The sequence below is a fragment of the Ovis canadensis genome, chromosome 21, assembly GCF_042477335.2.
Source record: "Ovis canadensis isolate MfBH-ARS-UI-01 breed Bighorn chromosome 21, ARS-UI_OviCan_v2, whole genome shotgun sequence".
NCBI lineage: Eukaryota > Metazoa > Chordata > Mammalia > Artiodactyla > Bovidae > Ovis > Ovis canadensis.
In genome coordinates this window covers 16396155-16415943 of record NC_091265.1, presented here as the reverse complement: position 1 = coordinate 16415943, position 19789 = coordinate 16396155, and the positions used below count along the sequence as shown (strand labels likewise).

Sequence of the window (19789 nt, the reverse complement as noted above, 5' to 3'; positions counted from 1 at the left end):
TCTTGGGCTTCCCTTGTGGCTCAGCTGGTGAAGAATCTGCCTGCAACACGGGAGACCTGGGTTTGATCCCTGGGTTGGGAAGATGCCCTGGAGAAGGGAAAGGCTACCCACTCATTTCCCTAAACAAACACCTCCAGTGTCCTTATGAAATGTCTCTATTTCTTAAAAAAAAACAAAACCACAAAACTATTTTGGCTACCAAGTTCACTCCTTTCCGGCCCTGTGAACCATCCTCCCAACCTTGCCTCCACATGCAGCCTCACCCCCCGGCACCCAGGGCTCTGACTTCCTAAAGGTCTCCTGTTCCTGGTTGTTTCACTCACATTCTACTTTGAAGAGCCTTCCTAGCCCCGAATCCGGGGAACTCCTAATTTTGTTTTCTAGTCTCAGCTTAAATGTCATTTCCACCTAGAAGCTTCCCCTGAACCCTAGACTGAGGGTTGTTGCCAGTTCAAACTGCTTCCACGGCTAGGTAGGTGAATGTGAAGCTTCCAGGAATAGGACTGTGGGCTGGCTGAGTAGATAGTAGACCACATGCCCTGCCTCAGACATTCAGATCCTAGAAATGGGGCAGCAGCCGAGCAGACTATCTGTACCCGACCCTGGTCTGCATTGCTTGGTTGTGTATTCCCAGAGCAGCCTGCCCTTTGCATACGGTCATTACTTGCCTTGTTTGCTAAGTTGCTGTGAAGTGAAGTGAAGTTGCTTAGTCATGTCCGACTGTTTGCAACCCCATGGACTGTAGCCCACTAAGCTCCTTGGTCCATGGGATTTTCCAGGCATGAATACTGGAGCGGGTTGCCATTTCCTTCTCCAGGGGATCTTCCCGACCCAGGGATCAAACCTAGGTCTCCTGCATTGTAGGCAGACGCTTTACCGTCTGAGCTACCAGGAAAGCCTAGTCATGTCCAGCTCTTTGTGACCCCATGGACTATATCCCACCAGGCTCCTCTGTCCATGGGATTGTCCAGGCAAGAATATTGGAGTGAGTTGTCATACCCACCCAGGGATTGAACCCTAATGTCTCCTGCATGGGCAGGTGGGTTCTTTACCACTAGCACCACCTGGCACTTGCCTTAATTCTTCTCAGTTAATTCTGTATTTCCGAGACTCTTAAGTTCCATGAAGGCAGAGAGCATGACGTGTCTTGTTCATCCCTGTGCCCGAGGACTCTGCACCGTTCGTAGTGGGTGCTTGGAACACACATGTAGATGGGAGGTGAGGAATGAGGTGGCTGCAAGTCCTGGTCAGAGCCAGACTTGGTTCTCCAGGAGCCTTCTGACTTGTGCTCATGATGAGAGGGTTAGAAGGACAGACAGGGTTTATGTGAACACTGCTCAGCTCAGTTCTCATGTCAGAGCTAAAACGAGAAGACCCAGGGACTTCCCTGGTGGGCCAGTGTTTGAGAATCTGCCTTGCAGTGCAGAGGACACAGGGTTAATCCCTGGTTGGGGAATTAAAATTCCACATGCCATGGGGCAACTAAGCCCAGGCACCACCGTAAAAGATCCCACATGATGCAACTAAGACCTGCCACAGCAAAAAAAAAAAAAAGGACCCAGAACCCCCTAAAGAAGTGGAGCACTGATGTGTGTGTGGGCGTGATTTGGCAGGGCTGTGATTCATGCTGGCACTCCTCCGCACCTGCTTTTTTCATGTGTCCAGCCCTTTTCCTCCTCCTTTTCTCTCCCACCCCTTATTTCTGGTGACTCTAGTACCTGAGTTATCTCTGGTGGAAATGTGGGTACACTCAAAGGACCAGCACTGGCACCCCAGGACTGTTTGATAACTGGTCTTTTTTTGAGTGTTCTGTTCTCTTTGTTCAGGTTCATTAAGTAGGCAACTGTTAGGCACAATTTCTTTCTGAAACAGAAAAGCCAGTTTTTGACTGAAAAACAGACAAAAACAAGAAGAAACTTAAAGTTAACAGAGTTGTCAGATCTTGCTATGTTTCCTTTAAGTGGATTCAAAGAAGCTTAGTTGGAGAGATTCTCTGAGGCTACCAGACCAGAGGTTTTCAAACCTTAGCATTATCCATGTGAAAATACAGGACCCAGGGCCCCAGCCAGACTATTGAGTTGACACGTGTGGGTTTGAAACCTGTAGGTTTAAGGCCCAGAATGTGATTTTTATCCACTTTTCAGGAGAGTCTGCTTTTGCTAGGCCAGATTAGGTTCCATTGTAGACACCGGTCATCTAAACCAGTGTTTCCCAAGCTGTGTGCACGCAGATTACCTGGATACCTTGTTGAAATTCAGATTCAGACTTTTGTATTTCTTTGCACGTTCTCATTTTGTAGTGGTGGTGGTTTTTCTTGTTGAAAACTGGACATTGTTGAGAATATCTTGTAGCCCAGCCAGATAGGTTACTAAACAAAAAAGCAAATAGCAAAGCAATCTTGGATGAGGGAGGGATCAGAATCTATAATCCAGAGTTGCCGCAATATAGACTCAGATTCAGTAGTCCTGATGGGGGCCTGCATTCTGCATTTCTAACAAGCTCCCAGGTGATTCTGAGCGTGCTTGTCTGTGGATCACTTGTTGCAAAGCAAAGATCCTGGGCAGGGGCTGGCAGACTGACATACGTGCCCCAGCCAGATCCAGCCCATCACCCATTTCTGCAGATAGTTTCATTGGAACACAGCCATGCCCTTGCCTGTGTACTTTACCTGTGTCTGCTTTTATACCTAGTTGTGACAGAGGCCATATGGCTCACAAACATTTCCTGTATGGCCCTTTGCAGGAAAAAAGTTTCCCACCCTAGATCCAGAGCTCCTAAGCCCTCCCAGATGATCCAGTGAAACAGAACTCACCACCTCACAGAACACTCCATGCCGTGTTCGTGCTGATCTTTGGGAAAGTTTTTCCTTGCTTCCTTGTGACTTGGTTCTAATTCTATTAACAGGAGTCTTTTCTTCTTTCACACACAAATGCTCTGTTTGCCATCTTCTCTTTTCCAAGTCTCTCTTCCTGTTAGGTCCCTCCCAGAATGTCACTCAGCACGAAGCCTGCTGCCTTGGGTGTCTTCCTTTGAGTGCAGACTGGAATGACATACTGCCTTTCTCCTCTCTCTGTAAACTGCTGATGCATTAGTCTTCTGGGGAGCCCTTCACTCACTGGGCTTCGTGTAATTGAAGTTATCTTTAAGTACGTTACTGTCCAAGCATCAGGCATCCAGGAACAGACATAATTTGTGAACCTTATATGTCTCCTCCCCTATGGAATTTGTTCTTGATTAACGTGACCCCTGCTGACTGATCCTGAAGTGTTAGGGTGTCACATCCTCCATGCTTCGCTTGTCTTTTCCTGCACGTTCTGCTTGGATCCTAACCATGCTCTTGGCTTCTTTGACCATCTCTATGCTGCAGAATCTGAAATTGGAAAGAAATGGTCAGATTTTCTTTTATTTTTAGTTATCTGCTACACGTCTCCTCCAGGCTACTCTTGACTGTGGTGTCTCGTGTTCAGACTTTCTCATCTCAGCTCTGTCTCCCACGTCACTCCTCTCTGCTCTGAGTCTGTTCCTCCTTGTTTCTTTATTTCAACCAATGGCGCTACCGCTCATGCCCTCACCTAAGCTGGAAACCCGGGATTATTAACCCTAGTTCTTCCCCTTTTCCATCCATCGCTTACAGTTGGGCACCGGAAGATATGTCTTCCCCTCTGTGTACTGAGTTGGCCAAAAAGTTCATTCAGATTTTGCCATAAGATGTTGCTGAAAAACCTGAACTAACTCTCTGGCCACCCAGTAGCTCTCAGATCCGTCTTCTCTACTGCTGCTGGCTTGTTAGTGCTTATCACTGCCCCTCTCTGCTGCAGTAACTGCCTGCCTCCAGTGTCATCTTTTCTTCACAGCTGTAATAATCTTTCTCAAGTAAATTTCCAACATGCCCTCCACCAGTGGCTTCCCCATACTGTGGGAATTTCATAATTCAGTCCATGCTTTCCCTTTGCGTGGATTTCCTGGGACTGCTCTGACAAGTGACCACACACTTAGTAATTTGAAACAACCGAGATTTCCTCTCTCCTAGATTTGGAAATCGGGGTGTCAGCAGAGCTGATGCCTACTCTGGGGCTCAGAGCGAGGGTCTGTTGGTGTCTGGCTGCTGGTTTCCGGTCACGGCCGGCGGTCTTGCTGGTCCTTGCCTTGTAGGTGCATCACTCTGGTTTCTGCCTCCGTCCTCACATAGCTTCTCCTCTGTGTGTCTCTGTGTCTTCTTATGGCCTGCTTAGAGGAATACCAGTCACTGGATTAGAGCCCACCTTAAGTTAGTTAGCTTGCTCCTTGGAAGAAAAGCTATGATAAACCTAGACAACATATTAAAAAGCAGAAACATTACTTTGCTTACAAAGGTCCGTCTACTTAAAGCCATGGTTTTTCCAGTAGTCATGTGTGGATTTGAGAGTTGGACCCTGAAAAAGGCTGGATGCCAAAAAATTGATACTTTAGAACAGTGGCATTAGAGAAGACTCTTGAGAGTCCTTTGGACTGTAAAATCAAACCAGTCAATCCTAAAGGAAATCAGTCCTGAATATTCATTGGAAGGACTGATGCTGAAGCTGAAGCTCCAGTACTCTGGCTACCTGATCTGAAGAGTCAACTCATTGGAAAAGACCCTGATGCTGGGAAAGATTGAAGGCAGGAGGAAAAGGGGACAAGAGAATGAGATGGTTGGATGGCATCGCAGACTCAATGGACATAAGTTTGAGCAAGCTCTGGGAGATGGTGAAGGACAGGAAAGCCTGGCATAATGCAGCCTGTGGGGTCACAAAGAGTCAGGCATGACTGAGCGACAGAACAACAGCAATAACAAGTTAATGTGACAGGCTTCCCAAGTGGCTCAGTGGTAAAGAATCCACTTGTCAGTGGGAGAAATGCAGGGGATGTGGGTTTGATTCCTGGGATGGAAGGATCTCATGATGGAGGAAATGGCAACCCACTCCAGTATTCTTGCCTGGTAAATTCCATGGACAGAGGAGCCTGGTGGGCTGCAGTCCATTTGGTCACAAAGAGTCAGACACAACTGAGCACGCTGTGCTAAGTTAGTATGACCTCATCTTCACTAGTTACATCTGCAAAAACTCTGAATCATGCAATCACGACTTTGAAAGATGCTGAGACCTCAGAACTAACTGGGAGTAGATAGAACTTGGGAACAAAGCCGTTCCTCTCTAGCAGATGCACTTGAAAGCCTGGTAGTTTTTCCATTCTCCTTATTTGGACAAAAGGATTTTAAAGAATATAATTTCATGGCCTTTTAAAAAAAATTCCTATTTTAGTGGAATTAATTTTAAAACCATCTTGCTGCAGTTTCATTGAAAATCACTTTTTTCTTTCTGATGGAAAAGAAAAAGAAAGGTTTAACTATGAAGAAAAACTAAGAAATGGGACATTCCTCTACATTCTACTACAGGTGATCAAAGTACAAGGATATTTAGAAGAAAACAAACATTTGATATGTAATACCTTTAAACATTCATTTTTCTAATTGCAGTGAGTGGTGTTGAACTATTCATTGGTGCTAATTATTGCATGGTTTTGGCATGTTAGAAAAATTGTCATAGGCTGTAAATAGTTACTTTTCAATTCAAAAGAATGCTTGGAGGTAAAATGCTATTATTCAAATAGCTTTGAAACAAAAGTGACTTAAATACATATTCCATAGCCCCAAGTTAGAAACAGTGTTCCCTCCATGGTTCTCAAAGGAAATCCCTGTTTCTTCTGGTTATGGAAGGAACACAAACTCATTTTTCCATGAATGGGCACCCTTAAGGGTGACTAGGATTAAAGGAACACTGCATCTCACTGTAGCCAACAATAAATCATGTGGCCAAAATGCAGCTACTCACAGCCTCTTGTGTGTATCATTGTGTAGCAGCTCTTTGTAAATTGGGTTAGTAATTTTGAGGACGCCATCCCATGCCAGAACCCCCGAGGGAAGCAGCTGCTTTGGTGGGACTTTGTGGAGTTTCTGAGCCATTTCTGCTATTTGTCTTGCCCGTGGGGCAGGGCTTCCTAATGTGGGCTCCATGATAGCGTCAGGAAGATTATGAACTGGGATAAGAAAACATAGGGCAGCTTTATTTTCTGTCTACTTCCAACTAAAACTTTATAAACCATGTCAGTAAGTAGTCAGGAATCCATAGTGGTATCGGTACCACCTGTCACTGTCACCCATAGAAGTCTCAGCTGCCTTGAATACTTTTTACTCTTCATCACTTCCAAGTTACTGTGTTGTTGGGCCATCTGTTAGATCCCATCAAATGTGCTAGATCCCATCAAATAAGAACCATATACAAATCTGTCTTTTAATGTTGTGATAGCTGTATATCAGTGTCATCCATTTCCTTTGTGAATTTGTGTTATTTTAAGCGTTTAAAAATGCTATTTTTCATGAAAAACAAGGCAAACTAAGCAACTGTCACAGAACCAAGGTTTCTAGGGAGACATGACAGCAAAATACAATGGATACCCTAGATCTTGGAACAAAAAGAAGGCAATAGTGGGAACACTGGAGAAATCCAAATCAAAGCCTGAAGTGTAATTAATGGTAATATAGCAACAACGGTTTCTTCCTCTTAACAAGGGTACCATGGAGATGTCCAGTGTCAGCAGTGGGGCATACTGAATGAAGGTCATTCAAGAACACTCTGGACCATCTTTGCAACTTTTCTGTACATCTGTTAATAATCTATAGTGGCTTCCCAGGCTTCCCCAGTGGTGCTAGTGGTAAAGAACCCACTTGCTGATGTAGGAGATGTAAGAGATGCATGTTTGATCCCTGGGTGGGGAAGATCCCCTGGAGGAGGGCATGCCAACCCACTCCAGTATTCTTGTCTAGAAAATTCCATGGACAGAAGTGCCTAGCAGGCTGCAGTCCATAGGACCAGAAAGAGCTGGATGCGACTGAGCACACGCACACACACACACACACACTTCTGTAGTGAGTCACACTCTCACTTGGTCTGCTGCTACCTTCCAGAGATCACACACACATACACACACACGCACACACACACTTCTGTTGTGAGTCACACTCTCACTTGGTCTCCTGCCGCCTTCCAGAGATGTTGGGGTGGGGCTTCTGTGTCAACTCAAGGCCTTCATAGCCTCTTTCTGTTACAGCTCTGAGGAGTTATGTAGAGAGACCAGTCCAAAGGGAGGGAGAAGTTTTCCAAGAAGTAAAATAATTTGCAGTGTATTATGGTGAAAGAGGCATTGTTCTGGGATCAGAAAGGTCCAGCTTTGTATTCTGTCTCTGTCACCAGCTTTGTGCTCCATGGCCAGAAATTGCTCTGGACATCCTCTTCCTCTTTGAAAAATGAGGCCATCAGTAATGGCTTTGCCAAGGTCATTGTGAGGATTGACATTAGCGTGGCCACTTAGTAGCCCTTCCGTTGGTTCTGGTTGGTGTGTTTTAGTGTCTGTGACATGCCAGGCACCATGCAAAGCATTTTTCATAAGGTATCTAATTTAATCTTCATAACACATGTATTGCATGACTATTTCATAGATAGGGAAACTGAGGTCAGAGGCTCAGCAACCTTGCTGTTAAGGCCACTACCTGAGCTTGACTTCACATCTGTGCTGGCTGCAGCTTCCTCTGTCTTTGAGGCTAAGCCTTTCCCCCCTTCCCGAGGGGTCTTGGTTATGGGATGCTCTTCGCCGTCTCTGACTTCTGAATCCTCTCTTGTTGATTTTGCGTACCATCCAGATTGGGATGCTCCCCCATGACTGTGGTTCATTATGGTTGGCTTCTCCCGACTTGAGATTACCTGGCTGTAAAATGAGAATGTTGTGTGGTCCTCACGGTCTGTCCCTCTACAGAAGATACGTTCTGCACTTTGTGGATTTTACCTGCTTATTTCTGCTGTTTCATGGGGTGTTTACTGGGTCACTGAAACCAACATTTTTCTAATTTGTTTTGAGCAAAGTTGTGCATTTCTGTGTCATTCTCCCAGATTCCAGAGAGGGAGAAAAAGAGTTCGAAAAGCCTTAGTGACCTCCTAAAACCATAGCGATTAAAAAAAGAAAAAAAGAACCTGGAGGCCACTGTAACATTAACATCTTCCTTAATTGTGATTTTGCTGAGGGATTTTTTTAAAGGACCAGGGAACAATTTTATTTTTTGTTTCTTTCTTTGATTAGAGTGGAGACATCATGTGTCATGATGTACTTGCCAATTATTTCAAATTGAGTCTAGCAAAGTTGGAGAGTGTCAGGTATTACCTGGACAGGTGGATTTAGCCATAAGATGTAGCTACTGGGTAAGGAGCCTGATTTTCACAAGCGATGTGGAGATGCCTTTAGTGTGAAAATGAGAAAACCACTAACAGTGCTTGGTTACTTCAGTGGGGGCTGGGGGGTCTGGTGATTGCATGATCTGCTCCCCTGTTTTTCAGTTTTTCCCCTACATCCTGCTGCTGGTGGCCATCCTGCTGTACCTGCCCTCCTTGTTCTGGCGTTTCGCAGCTGCTCCTCATGTTTGCTCAGATTTGAAGTTTATCATGGAAGAACTCGACAAAGTTTACAACCGCGCAATTAAAGCTGCAAAGAGCATGCATGACCTTGACTTGAGAGACGGTGCCTGCCCAGCGCCAGAAGTTAATGAGAACATGGGGCAAAGGTAACTCAGCCCCCAGCCCACTGGGATTTGGGAGTATGAGTTTGCTGCCCTTCTGTCCATCTGGGCTTCAGGTTCTCACTACCAGTACGTGGGGGACTGCCATCTGCCTCGTGACACCCGGGGGGAGCCAGGAAGGCCCGCCCTCCCCAGATCTCACCCTGCCTGTCTGCCCCAGCCGCGGTCCTCACCTCAAGTCCTTCCCTTGTGGAGTGAAGCATCACTCGCTCATGTTCTCAGTTGCAGGGCGAGTTGCTTTGACCTTCCGCTTCATGGAGAAACACAGGATTATGAGGCTCCTGGGCACCGAGATTGGACGTGAGGGAACTAAGGAACAAGTAGACAGCACCTAGCTCTTTTGGACATCCTTCCTTTGGTTTTTGTGATTGACAATAGCAGTAATAGCATTAGTAGGTCTCATTTTGGGCTTCCCAGGTGGCTAGATAGTGGTAAAATATCTGCCTGTCAATACAGGAGATCCAAGAGACGTGGGTTCAATCCCTGGGTTGGAAAGATCCCCTGGAGTAGGAAATGGCACCCCACTCCAGTATTCTTGCCTGGAGAATTCCATGGGCAGAGGAGTCTGGCAGATCACGGTCCATGGGACTGTAGAGAGTTGGACACAACTGAGCACACAGCTCTCAGTTTTAAAAGTTCTTAATATAACTCAGACACTGTTGAGTTTTCCAAAGTGCATTATCTCATTTAATATTCAAAACATCATTACAGATAACTGCATTTATTTATCCCCCTCACTGCCGTTGTCCACCACCCCACCCCAGCCCCCACCCCCCAGTTGAAAACTCTGTCCTGTAGCTTTAAGTGGGAGACCTGGAACCAGGACCAGGTTTAGCCCACAGGCTAAACCCACACCCTCTCAGCTGTTTTCCTCCCACTGCTGGCCTATAGGAGGCAGATGTGTTCTAGTTAGGCTGGAAAAATTGTCTTTATTCTACACACTTGAATGGAAAATTATAGTTTAAAAAAACAGCAGTAGAATATGAACAATCAAGTTCATGTAACAAACATTTACCATTCACTAGGATGACTGAAGCAATTTAGCAGCAGCAGCAGCAGCAACCAGGAGTTGTTCTAACAATTTACAAGTAGCAGATTTAACGAATTAGACCTTCCTTAAAATATCAAGTGAGGGGAGAAGGGTTTTATTACTTTTACTTTTTTCTTATTCAAAAAAACAAACAGACCAAAAAAAAAAACACCTAATTTTATTCCCTGGGTACTCTAGTGAAGTTATAGGTAGAGAAGTATGGAAGGGAAGGTGATGGAAATTTTCCATGTGGTAACATTGAGTGTGTTTCCATTTGATGGTCTTGGTGAGGGTTTAAATTATTTTTATTTGTTTCTTTTTAGTTCACAGGAAAGCCACTTCAGGTACCCAATTGTGGAACGGTACTTAAGGACAAAGAAAGCCTCCAGACATTTAATCGTCAAGTACATGAGCTGCCGGGTGTTGTCACTCAGCACGATACTGTTAGCCAGCATCTACCTGGGCTATTACCTGAGCCTCTCCTCCCTCTCGGATGAGTTCGTCTGCAGCATCAAATCTGGCATCCTGAAAAATGACAGCACTGTCCCTGATAAGTTCCAGTGCAAGCTCATTGCTGTTGGTATCTTCCGGCTGCTCAGTTTCATCAACCTCGTAGTGTATGTTATGCTGGTTCCGGTTGTGGTCTACTCCCTGTTTGTTCCTTTCCAGCAGAAGACGGATGTTCTCAAAGTGTATGAAATCCTGCCCACGTTCGACGTTCTGCATTTGAAGTTGAAAGGGTACAATGACTTGAGCCTCTATGTTCTTTTCTTGGAGGAGAATATCAGTGAACTCAAGTCGTACAAATGTCTTAAGGTCCTGGAGAATATTAAAAGCAGTTGTCAGGATGTCGACCCCATGGTGCTCCTGACCAACCTCGGCATGATCAAGATGGACATGGTTGATGGCAAAAATCCCGAGCCTGTGGAGATGACGGCAGAGGAGCTGGGGGACCAGACAACAGAGCTGCAAGGTAGGCCTGGCTCTCGGGGAGCTGGGGAGCCCACGGAGCCCTCTGTGCGCCTCCGATGACTGACTGACAGTCTGACCTGCCCACTGGTGTTAGCCCGTTTCTTCGGTGTGATTAGCGGAAACCCCTCAGTGCTGGGAGAGAGGTGGGCGTTGGTGCTGCATCAAGTTTCCAGGGGAAACACCTGTTGCTCTACCTTCTCATTCTCTTCTGTCTCATACTCCACTTCTTGCTCGAGCATTCCTCTCTGACATCACTCTTGCTCATTTTTGTTTTGTTTTACTGGCTTGTCTCCCTGTCCCTCTGATCGTCTTGTTGGTTGTTCTCTGTCTCTTACAAAAGGAACTGGGAATTTATTGAGTTACCTGTCGCCCTGACCCACCTTCAGCTGTTCTGCAGTGAAGCTAAGATTAAGTGGATAAGGCAGAAACAACAGCTAGATTGATAGCAGAGGAGAAGTTAGTTAGTGCCAATGGAACCTGCCGTGGGATTTCAGTCATAAATGCTTGTTTTCTGTTCTGACAGATTTAAATGTACACAGTGAAACAAAAATAAGTAATAGAGAGAAGAATGCCCGCCAGAGACTTCTGGACACTTCTTGCTGATGATTTTTGTCCTGTGAACTTCAGATCGGTGACTCTGACCTGGGATTCGTTTTGGCTGCAGCACCTCTGGCAGGCACCTCTGGCAGTAAATGGTTCTCAGCAGAGGTACTGAGCATGTCTTACTGAGGCCCTGGTGGAAACAATGGTCAACAAACATCGTGGAGGGTGGTTCATGAACTTCCTACGAGACAATGCGGAAACAAGTAAGCCTTGGCAAATGTCAACGCGAGCATCCTCATCAGATGGAAAGTGGTAAGGTTAATCCCAGGAAGAGGAGAAGCGCTTTAGTGCCACAAACAAAACGCCTTTCTGTGCACATGGTGCAAAGAGCCTCCGAACTACAGAGAGCAAGGACTGGGGGAGCTTTTTGTTTTATGGGATGATAATAACAGGGTATAATTTAATATGAATCTTGTCTATGTCCCAATGACTGTTGGAGGAGAAAACATTCACTGACTGACTCTGGACCCATGGGGGCCTCTTCCTGGAGGTGCCCTACGCTGGAAGAATCGCTGGTGCTTCCGTCCTCATAGTCAGGCTCTGGGCCCTGCCACCTGTCACCCTTGGCCGACTGAGACCCTCTAACCACCATGTGATGCCCTGCACTGCAAAGGGCAGTGGACCCAAGTGCTGCTCTGGCTGAGAACTTTGTTAATAAGGTAGAGTTGAAAGGATGTTTAATTGTTGACTTCCATGCAGCAAGGAATGCTTCTAAATGAACCCAGTGGGGGAAAATGAACATACAGAACAAGTTAAAATGACTACTTTAGAAGAGGTTGTCTTCAGGGCATTCCTCTTATCAAAAGCATTTGAGACAGGATGTTACTGAGGCAAATTCACAGAACACAGAAGGCTTAAAGTGAGGGACATTTTTTGCCTATTGGGATCAGAATGTATAAATGACATTTGCCATATGCACATTGACATGTGCTCAGAGCCAGAACAGTTTCACAGTTTATATTTAAAAACATCTTTGAAAAATTCATCTAATTTTAGAATTGTATGATATCAGAATTGAGGCCATTTGGGAAGAACATTCTAGCATTAATGTGGAATTATAGAGTCAGTGTTACAAATAGGTATATTGTGTATCAACCAAGCGTTATTTCGTAAACATTCAAGGCTGACTGGGAATATCAAAAACCTTTTCCCAATTCCAGTCATGTAAATAGATCCCAACTATGTTTACATTTTATGCAAAATTCTTAAGGACATCTGTGGACCTTCCTGTTTTTATTCTTGGAAAGTTAAACCTAGTACATTGCTACTGAATAATCCTCAGGAACCTCAAGGTTTATGTGTGGCTCTTAGGGACAGTTGTTTACGTGATCTAATTACATAAGCTGCTCTCTGCCTTTCAGAATATTCGCAGAAGTGAATTTTATTTGTGCCTCTGCGATGGTTTCTGAGATGGAAAGCTAATAATAAATATCCAGGATGCAATCAGTGTTTTAAATTATTCTTACTGCATAATATTTATTACCCTTGAATGTGTGACTTAGAAATGTCAGTAATCTAACTCATCTATTTTGCTACTTTTTATATCACTGTATCAGATGTTTTATTGTAGTGCCCTCCACCTGTTTCTTTGTGTAATTTGAAAATTTTCTGAAATATAGTTTTCTATGACTTGATTTTTTTTCCCCCCAAAGCCTCAGATTCTCTATAGACTGCCCCTAATTTATAGTTTGAAGTGGATACGTTATTATAGGATATCAGGAACTCTCTCAGCCCTGTCACATGTAATTATTTAATTAGAGCCCTTAACGTCTGTGGATCCCCCCATCCCTACTCTCTGAGTTCCAGTAGCATCTGTGATGTCCCAGAGGTCAGCTAGTGACTGGCTGCGTGGATGTGAATAAGGCTGGTGCCCACCTTCGAGGAAGTCAGAGACTAGTAAAAGGCAGTGAAGACAGAGGCAGGTACCAAGAGGAAGAGTAATAACCACAATGAAGGTCCTTCCAGAGAACTCCTAGCAAACGCTGTGTTCTTGGGGAACACAATACTGTTTTTCTCTTTCCCATCATTTGTAGCTGATAGTTTTGAGAGTACAGTTATTGCTTGTCCCGGAAGTTCTTTAGCCATGTATCTCCCAAGCTGAAGCTTGAGCAAAACAGTAACATAGACAGTGATTTTGAACAGAAAGAGCTCCAATCGCACTTTGTGCCTTACCTTGCAGGACATGAGGAACACAGCCTGGAGGTACATGATACTGTCCGTGAACAGTCACGGCTGTAAGAGGCTAATGGGGACATCTGGCCATACGTTTTGACTTGAGGAAAAGTGTTACTAGGAAAGTTAACTTCTCCATCTACTGCTGGCTTAGGTGAGGACTACCTTTGAGTAGATTCCCAAGGATGAGGAATCGATCATTCCTTTACAAAAGGGGGCACACAGATCCTAAATGACTACTGCCAGTAGCAGCTAACTTTGTTTCCGGCCAGTGTCTTCCTAATAAACTACTACACGTCCTCTAACCCAGGCTTCTAGCACCAGTGTTGTGTCTGTGGTCTGACCGATCGTTCTCACAGCAGTGGCCGGCTCCTCCTTTAATTTCACCAAATGACAGGCAGACATACTCTTAAGACAGAGGCTCTTAAACTTTTAGGAAGTTACAAACCCTCTTGTAAATATATTTTCTAAAGCTAGGGACCCTCTTCTCAGACACACACACAACACTAAATACCCTTCAGGGGTCTTCGTGGTCCATACACCCCAGGTTAAGAAGCTGGGCTTTAATGGCTGGGGACCAAGCCACGTGGCAGGGAGGGTCCCGTAGCCCTTGTGCAAAGTCACCGCTCCCAACAGTAAGTCTCCGCTGCTCGTTTACGATTAGTGTTTGCACACTTAGAATGAGCTTTCCCCTTGAGGAACTGACATCGTTTCCTCAAGTCAGACTGAAAGAGTCCATTAAAGGAGCAGGGGGCGGGCAGTAGCCCGGCCTGATCAGGGGTCCGCGCAGACTGCGTCCTCTCAGCCTCCAGACTGGCATCATCCCCTGCAGCCAGCCTTGCTGGGCTGGGGGAGGGTGGGCACACCCCTGACCCACACAATGCTTTGTCCTACTTCGTAAGTGTCCTAGGAGAAATGGAGAAATGTGCCACATTGTATGGCAGGTCCTGTTGGGTGTTCGTGTTTCTTTTGTGGAGGCTTCCTGCTCTGAGCACCCTCTCCTTTGCAGGGATGAGCTAAGCTGGGACAGCAGCAGGCCACTGCAGGCACTGGCCCTGTGAGAACTGTTCAACTCTTAGAGCTGGGTTGTTGCACAGCTTTTAAAATGCATGCATGTTGGTTTCTTTTGCGTATTGCATTTTAAACTCATTGCTATATCATAAATTCCAGGAGAACAGTGACTGGCTTGGACTAGGCATTCTGTAAATACTTGAACAAAAGAACACACCGTTAAAATAAATCATAGTTTGTGAACAACTGTAATTTGATTTTAAAAGGCAAATGGTCCTCTGCAGGTCAGGGGAGGGGAGTCTTAGCCTCTTGCTGGAGAAAGGACCTGTTCTGCAAATGGATAGATTTCTGCATGTAAGTAGTGCCGGTTCTTAGCTTTTTGTTTTGGAGTGAATTGCGATCCTTTCCATGTTCAGTACAAGTTTTCAGTGTTGCCTCCCAATGATTAGGGCAATTGAAGTTATAAAGGTCTCTGTAATTTCCCAGCATAATTTGAAAATGGATACTGACTGAAATGTGCAATTCTGAGTAATTTCATCTGAGGGTACTAGGATGAAATGGCTCCTCCTGGGCAGTCATTGGCATTTTTGTCCTGTTTTTCACAAGTAAAGTAAAACCTTTGAAAAAGTTTGGCAAAGATGACATTGTGTTGTTTATGGATTGTAATACACGCTCATCTGTGATTGGTTTGTCCTGCCTGCTTTAGATGAAATGTATTGTGTTAGGGGGTTCTCTTATTTGCTGTAAGAATACTTGTCTCTTAAAGCACGTGTTTTGATCAGTCATTGTTCCTGAAAGTTGTAAGTTTCTCATGCCTTGAATACTTTCTCTGTGCCTCATCAGAAGAGGAAAAAAGAATTTTACAATATCCCAAGGGTTTTCTACAAAAACTGAAGCCATCAGCTCCTCTTTAACAAGTTGGCTTTTTAAAAAACACAATAATGACAATTTAATGATATTCCATAAAGTGGTGCTCTAGGCATAATTTACATTGTTTTTAATGACTACATTTCTTCAAACCTTTTAAAGAAAGATACGTGTTTTTTTTTTTTTTTCCTTTCCGTGTCATTTGGTAAGAATGATTTGGTTTCTATTCCACAGAGGTTGAAGGATGGGAACAAATTACAGTCTTAGAAAATGACTGTTAAAAACCAAGAGCCTTGAAAACTCTGTATTTGGGTGGTTATCACCATTCTGTTTCATATTTCTACATAAGTCACCTGTCCACGCCCTGCCTTCTGACCATGCTGATATTTAAGGAGAGTTGAAAGGCTGAACACCAAGGCTGCTATGTCTATAGGTAAAAGTGAAATGGTGTTTTTGTTCTGCACTGTTGTGTCTACCTTAAATAAAACTTTGTTTCTAATGAAAAATGTGCCTTAATGTTTTTTGTCTTCTCTTCAGGGAAGATGTGGCAGAAGATGAATCCCAAAATGTCTTGAGGCCTGTTCCTCCGCTGAATACCTGAGATTCAGTAGGCTTCATGGCACACATGAAAATCCAGCTAGCTGGCAGTAGCTAAAGGAAAAAAGTCCTTGACTAAGGGGCCCACAGAGTCTGGAATTTCTGAGGCAGAGATCACATGCTCTCTGATTGGGAGCTGTGTGCCCACCCGGGCGTGGAGAGGGAGGGATGAGGGCTTAAACCCTCATGTTTAGGATGAGACCCTAAACATGGGTCTGCCTGTCTCCGTCTCCCAAGAAGGGGACTCTCTTGTACAATGGTCAGTTAGCACCGTTGACTGTTGTGGGTAATAAATCAGCTGCCTGAGATCTTAATACAGTGCCTGCCCCATGGTGAGGTCTGTTAAGTGCTAGCTGTAACTGTCCTCAGCTCCTCCCGCAGCCCCACTGTTCCCTAGGGGGGCACCCCCAGGGAGCTTGGAGATTGTGTTAGTCTGTTGTTCCATAACATTTTACTACAACCATTGCAGCCTAAAGCAACACATACTATTATCTGGCTATTATAATAATAACATATTATATGATTATACCCAGTTTTCTGGGTTAGGGGTCTGAACATGGCTGAGCTGAGTCCCCTGCCCAGGGTCTGACAAAGCTGCAATCAAGGTATGGATTGCACCTGGGCTCTAATCCTGAGGCTGTACTGCAGAAGGCACTGTTTCCAAGCCCCCCTGCCCCGAGTTGTTGACAGATTTCATTTCCTTGGGATTGTACGACTGCCTTTACATTGGCTGGAGGCTGCTCACAGGTCCTGGCGTGTGGGTTTCTCTAGCGTGACTGCGTACATCGTCATGCCCATAGTGTTACCAGCCCATGCTCGCTCTGCTCGCCACAGGATAGTTCAGTGAATCTGAGAGACGAGGGGCTGAGGCAAGGAATATGACTTTATTTGGAAAACCAGCTGACCGAGAAGATGGCAGACTAGCATCTCAAAATAATCATCTAGTTGGGGTCTGGATGCCAGTTTCTTTTATGGGTCAGAGATGAGGGGGAGGTGAGGAAACAAGGCCATTAATCTTGCAAACATCTCCTAGAATGGCAAGTATCAGTCAGGGGAATGTGTTAGTTTCTTCCTTCCTGTCATCTGCAGGTGGGCAGGGTTCTGAACAAAGGCACTTTAACAGGCAGAGGGGCAGGGTCCTGTGAAGCAGGCCATTATGTATGATAATAATAAAAGCAATGGAAAGCAAGTCAAAGAAACAGTTTCAACATGGAGTCAGAATCAGTTTCTCCCTGCACCAATAGGACTCTCCATTGGAAAGGGCTCAGTTCCTCTTTTAAGGGTTTTGAAATCAGGCCACTCAGGATATTCTCCCTCCTGATGGACTCAGAATGAACTGCTTTTATCTGCAAAATCCCCTTGCTTTCGCTTTGTCTAGAAGTGAGGCACAGTACTGCCTCACTCGGGGAGATTACACAGGCATGAACATCCAGGGACTCATCCAGGGGCTGCCTTAGGGTCTGCCCACGGCAGTTATCCTGAATAGCCTCTGCCTCTGACCCTGTGGTGTAGCCTCCTCCAGGGGAAGTTATCCTGAATCGCAGCCTCTCTGACTCCGACCCCGTGGTGTTGCTTCCTCCACACCCAAGTCCCCCCTCCAGCCCCAGCGCTGTTCTTCAGGCTCTTGTCTGCTTCTGAGAAGTGCTCTCATGGACTTGCCGTGTCTATCGCGCCTACCACACTCCTGTCAGTGGATTTCGTGGAACGTAGACCTCTTATGCCAACCCTCCCTACACACCCTCATCACCACTTTTAAATCCCTCTGTCCCTCCTTGGATTTCAGTGTAAGGAGCAAACTTTAGGGGCCACCTCCTGCCCGCTGCCTCAGGCTCATTCCGCCATCCCTCCTCTTTTCGATGTGGCCACATGTATCGTTCCTTCAAGGCCTCTCTGCTTTGTCAGGTGCTCCTCTGTCCGTTCCCTCTTAATGCTTATTCAAAGTCAGCTCCAGGTTGGTGGGAATGCAGACTGGTACGGCCACTATGGAAAACAGTATGGCAGGTCTAAAATATATATATATATCAAGCATATCATTCGCATATGATCCAGCCATTCTACTTCTGGATATGTAATATTCCAGGCTGCCATAACAACCCGGAAACTAGTCCCATTACCACAAAACCTGAGACTGCCAGCCCTGTGGCAGTGGTCCTCCTGGGCTCCCTCACCCTCCTGCCCTCTGCCCCCATGCCCCTTCCCAGTAAAATCTCTTGACTGTGTCAGCATGTGTGTCTCTCAGACAATTGATTTCTGAGTGTTGGACAAGAGCCCACTCTCGGGCCCTGGAAGGGGGCCACCTTCCTGCAACAGGGAGAGCTTACATGTCTGAAGCAGGGCCCTGGAATGACACCCAATCTTGCACGCCAGGTGACCAGCAGGACATGGCAGCGGGCTTTGCTACTGAAGGAAGAGGGAAGTTACCAGTTGCAGAGGGAACTGACGTCAGGTTACCTGAGAAACACTCCTAACTGCCCCTTTGATCAATTTATAGTAGAGATAATCCTGCTCTGAAGATTAGAACAAGCACTGGTTAAGCTCTCTGATTAACAGCAAAGGTCAGTCAGGTAAGTAGGCTGTGGGTGAGGCAGGGACTGGTCAAGTTGGGTATATTCAGACAGCAAGAGAACAGCCATCTTGAGTGGCCTGACCATACATAGGGGTCTAACCTACATCGTTTAAACACTGTTACTAGACGCTGTTAGGTTGTAACACCTTCTACTTATGAGTGGTTCCAGCCAGGAAAGAGGCTGAGTCTATGCTTATTCCCTACACCACCACCACCGCTCCTGCCCCAGGTGAGAGCAGGGCATGAGGGAAGAAGCCGGATGCAGCTGACTTGGGCTAACAATTTTGTGTTTCATCTGATAAAACCAAGTTGCAGTAATTAATCTTACCTCTTTCCCTTTCAAATAACATCAGTGTTCTGGTTCCCTTCTTGAAAGTGAGATGAGGGACTTCCCTGTTGATCCAGTGGTTAAGAATCCACTTTGCAATGCAGGGGACTAAGGTTTGATTCCTGGTTGGAGTAGGGCAACTTAATCCCACAGGCTCTGGAGCCTGTGGTACTGAAGGAGGAAACAGACAGAACAGGCTCCATCTTGAAAGCTGGACTCCTTCTTGGGCCAGACTGTGGACTTTGAGCCATGTGCCCAGTATCTATGGAAACGACATACCAACTGGATAACCAGACCTCCTGGATGGAAGAGCCCCAGGGCTCGTATCTAGACTCTCCTTCGCCTAAAAGAATACCCTAATTATCTGTGTAACTGAATAGAATAATACATTCTATTATGCTCATTGGGGTATGACCACAGGTCTATTGATAATTGTGCGCTGTTAACTACCTAGGCTTGGAGAAGGCAATGGCACCCCACTCCAGTACTCTTGCCTGAAAAATCCCATGGGCAGAGGAGCCTGGTAGGCTGCAGTCCATGGGTTCGTGAAGAGTCTGGACACGACTGAGCGATTTCACTTTCACTTTTCACTTTCATGCATTGGAGAAGGAAATGGCAACCCAGCCCAGTGTTCTTGCCAGGAGAATCCCAGGGATGGGGGAGCCTGGTGGGCTGCCGTCTCTGGGGACGCACAGAGTCGGACATGACTGATGCGAGTTAGCAGCAGCAGCAGCAGCAGCAGCAGCAGCAGCAGCAGCAGCAGCAACTACCTAGGTTTAAGGCATATAAATCATGGGTTAACTTCGATTGTGTCTTTCTTTTCCTCTGTTCAGACTAGTTTCAGGAAATTTGGGGAGGTGGGTTTGGGCACATACACTTAAGGGATATAAAGTTTTCAAAAAAACTGATCAGGGTCCTTGGCTAAGAGAAGACTCTGCCTTGAGTCTGCCGGTGTAATAAACTGCCCTCCACTACCTGCATTGTCCTTCTGAGTGAGCGTGT

The 19789-nt window shown here is 45.7% G+C and overlaps 1 protein-coding gene across 1 annotated transcript in view; it reads left to right on the top strand.

Moving 5' to 3' along the window:
• PANX1 (pannexin 1) overlaps positions 1-15802 on the top strand; it is a 55898-nt gene extending 40096 nt beyond the window's left edge. The window contains exons 3-5 of the mRNA XM_069566541.1: positions 8403-8626; positions 9995-10644; positions 11167-15802. Of these exons, the coding sequence (XP_069422642.1) occupies positions 8403-8626; positions 9995-10644; positions 11167-11246 (954 nt within the window). The 3' untranslated portion in view covers positions 11247-15802. The remainder of the gene's footprint in view (positions 1-8402; positions 8627-9994; positions 10645-11166) is intronic.
• Positions 15803-19789: the final 3987 nt, after the last annotated feature.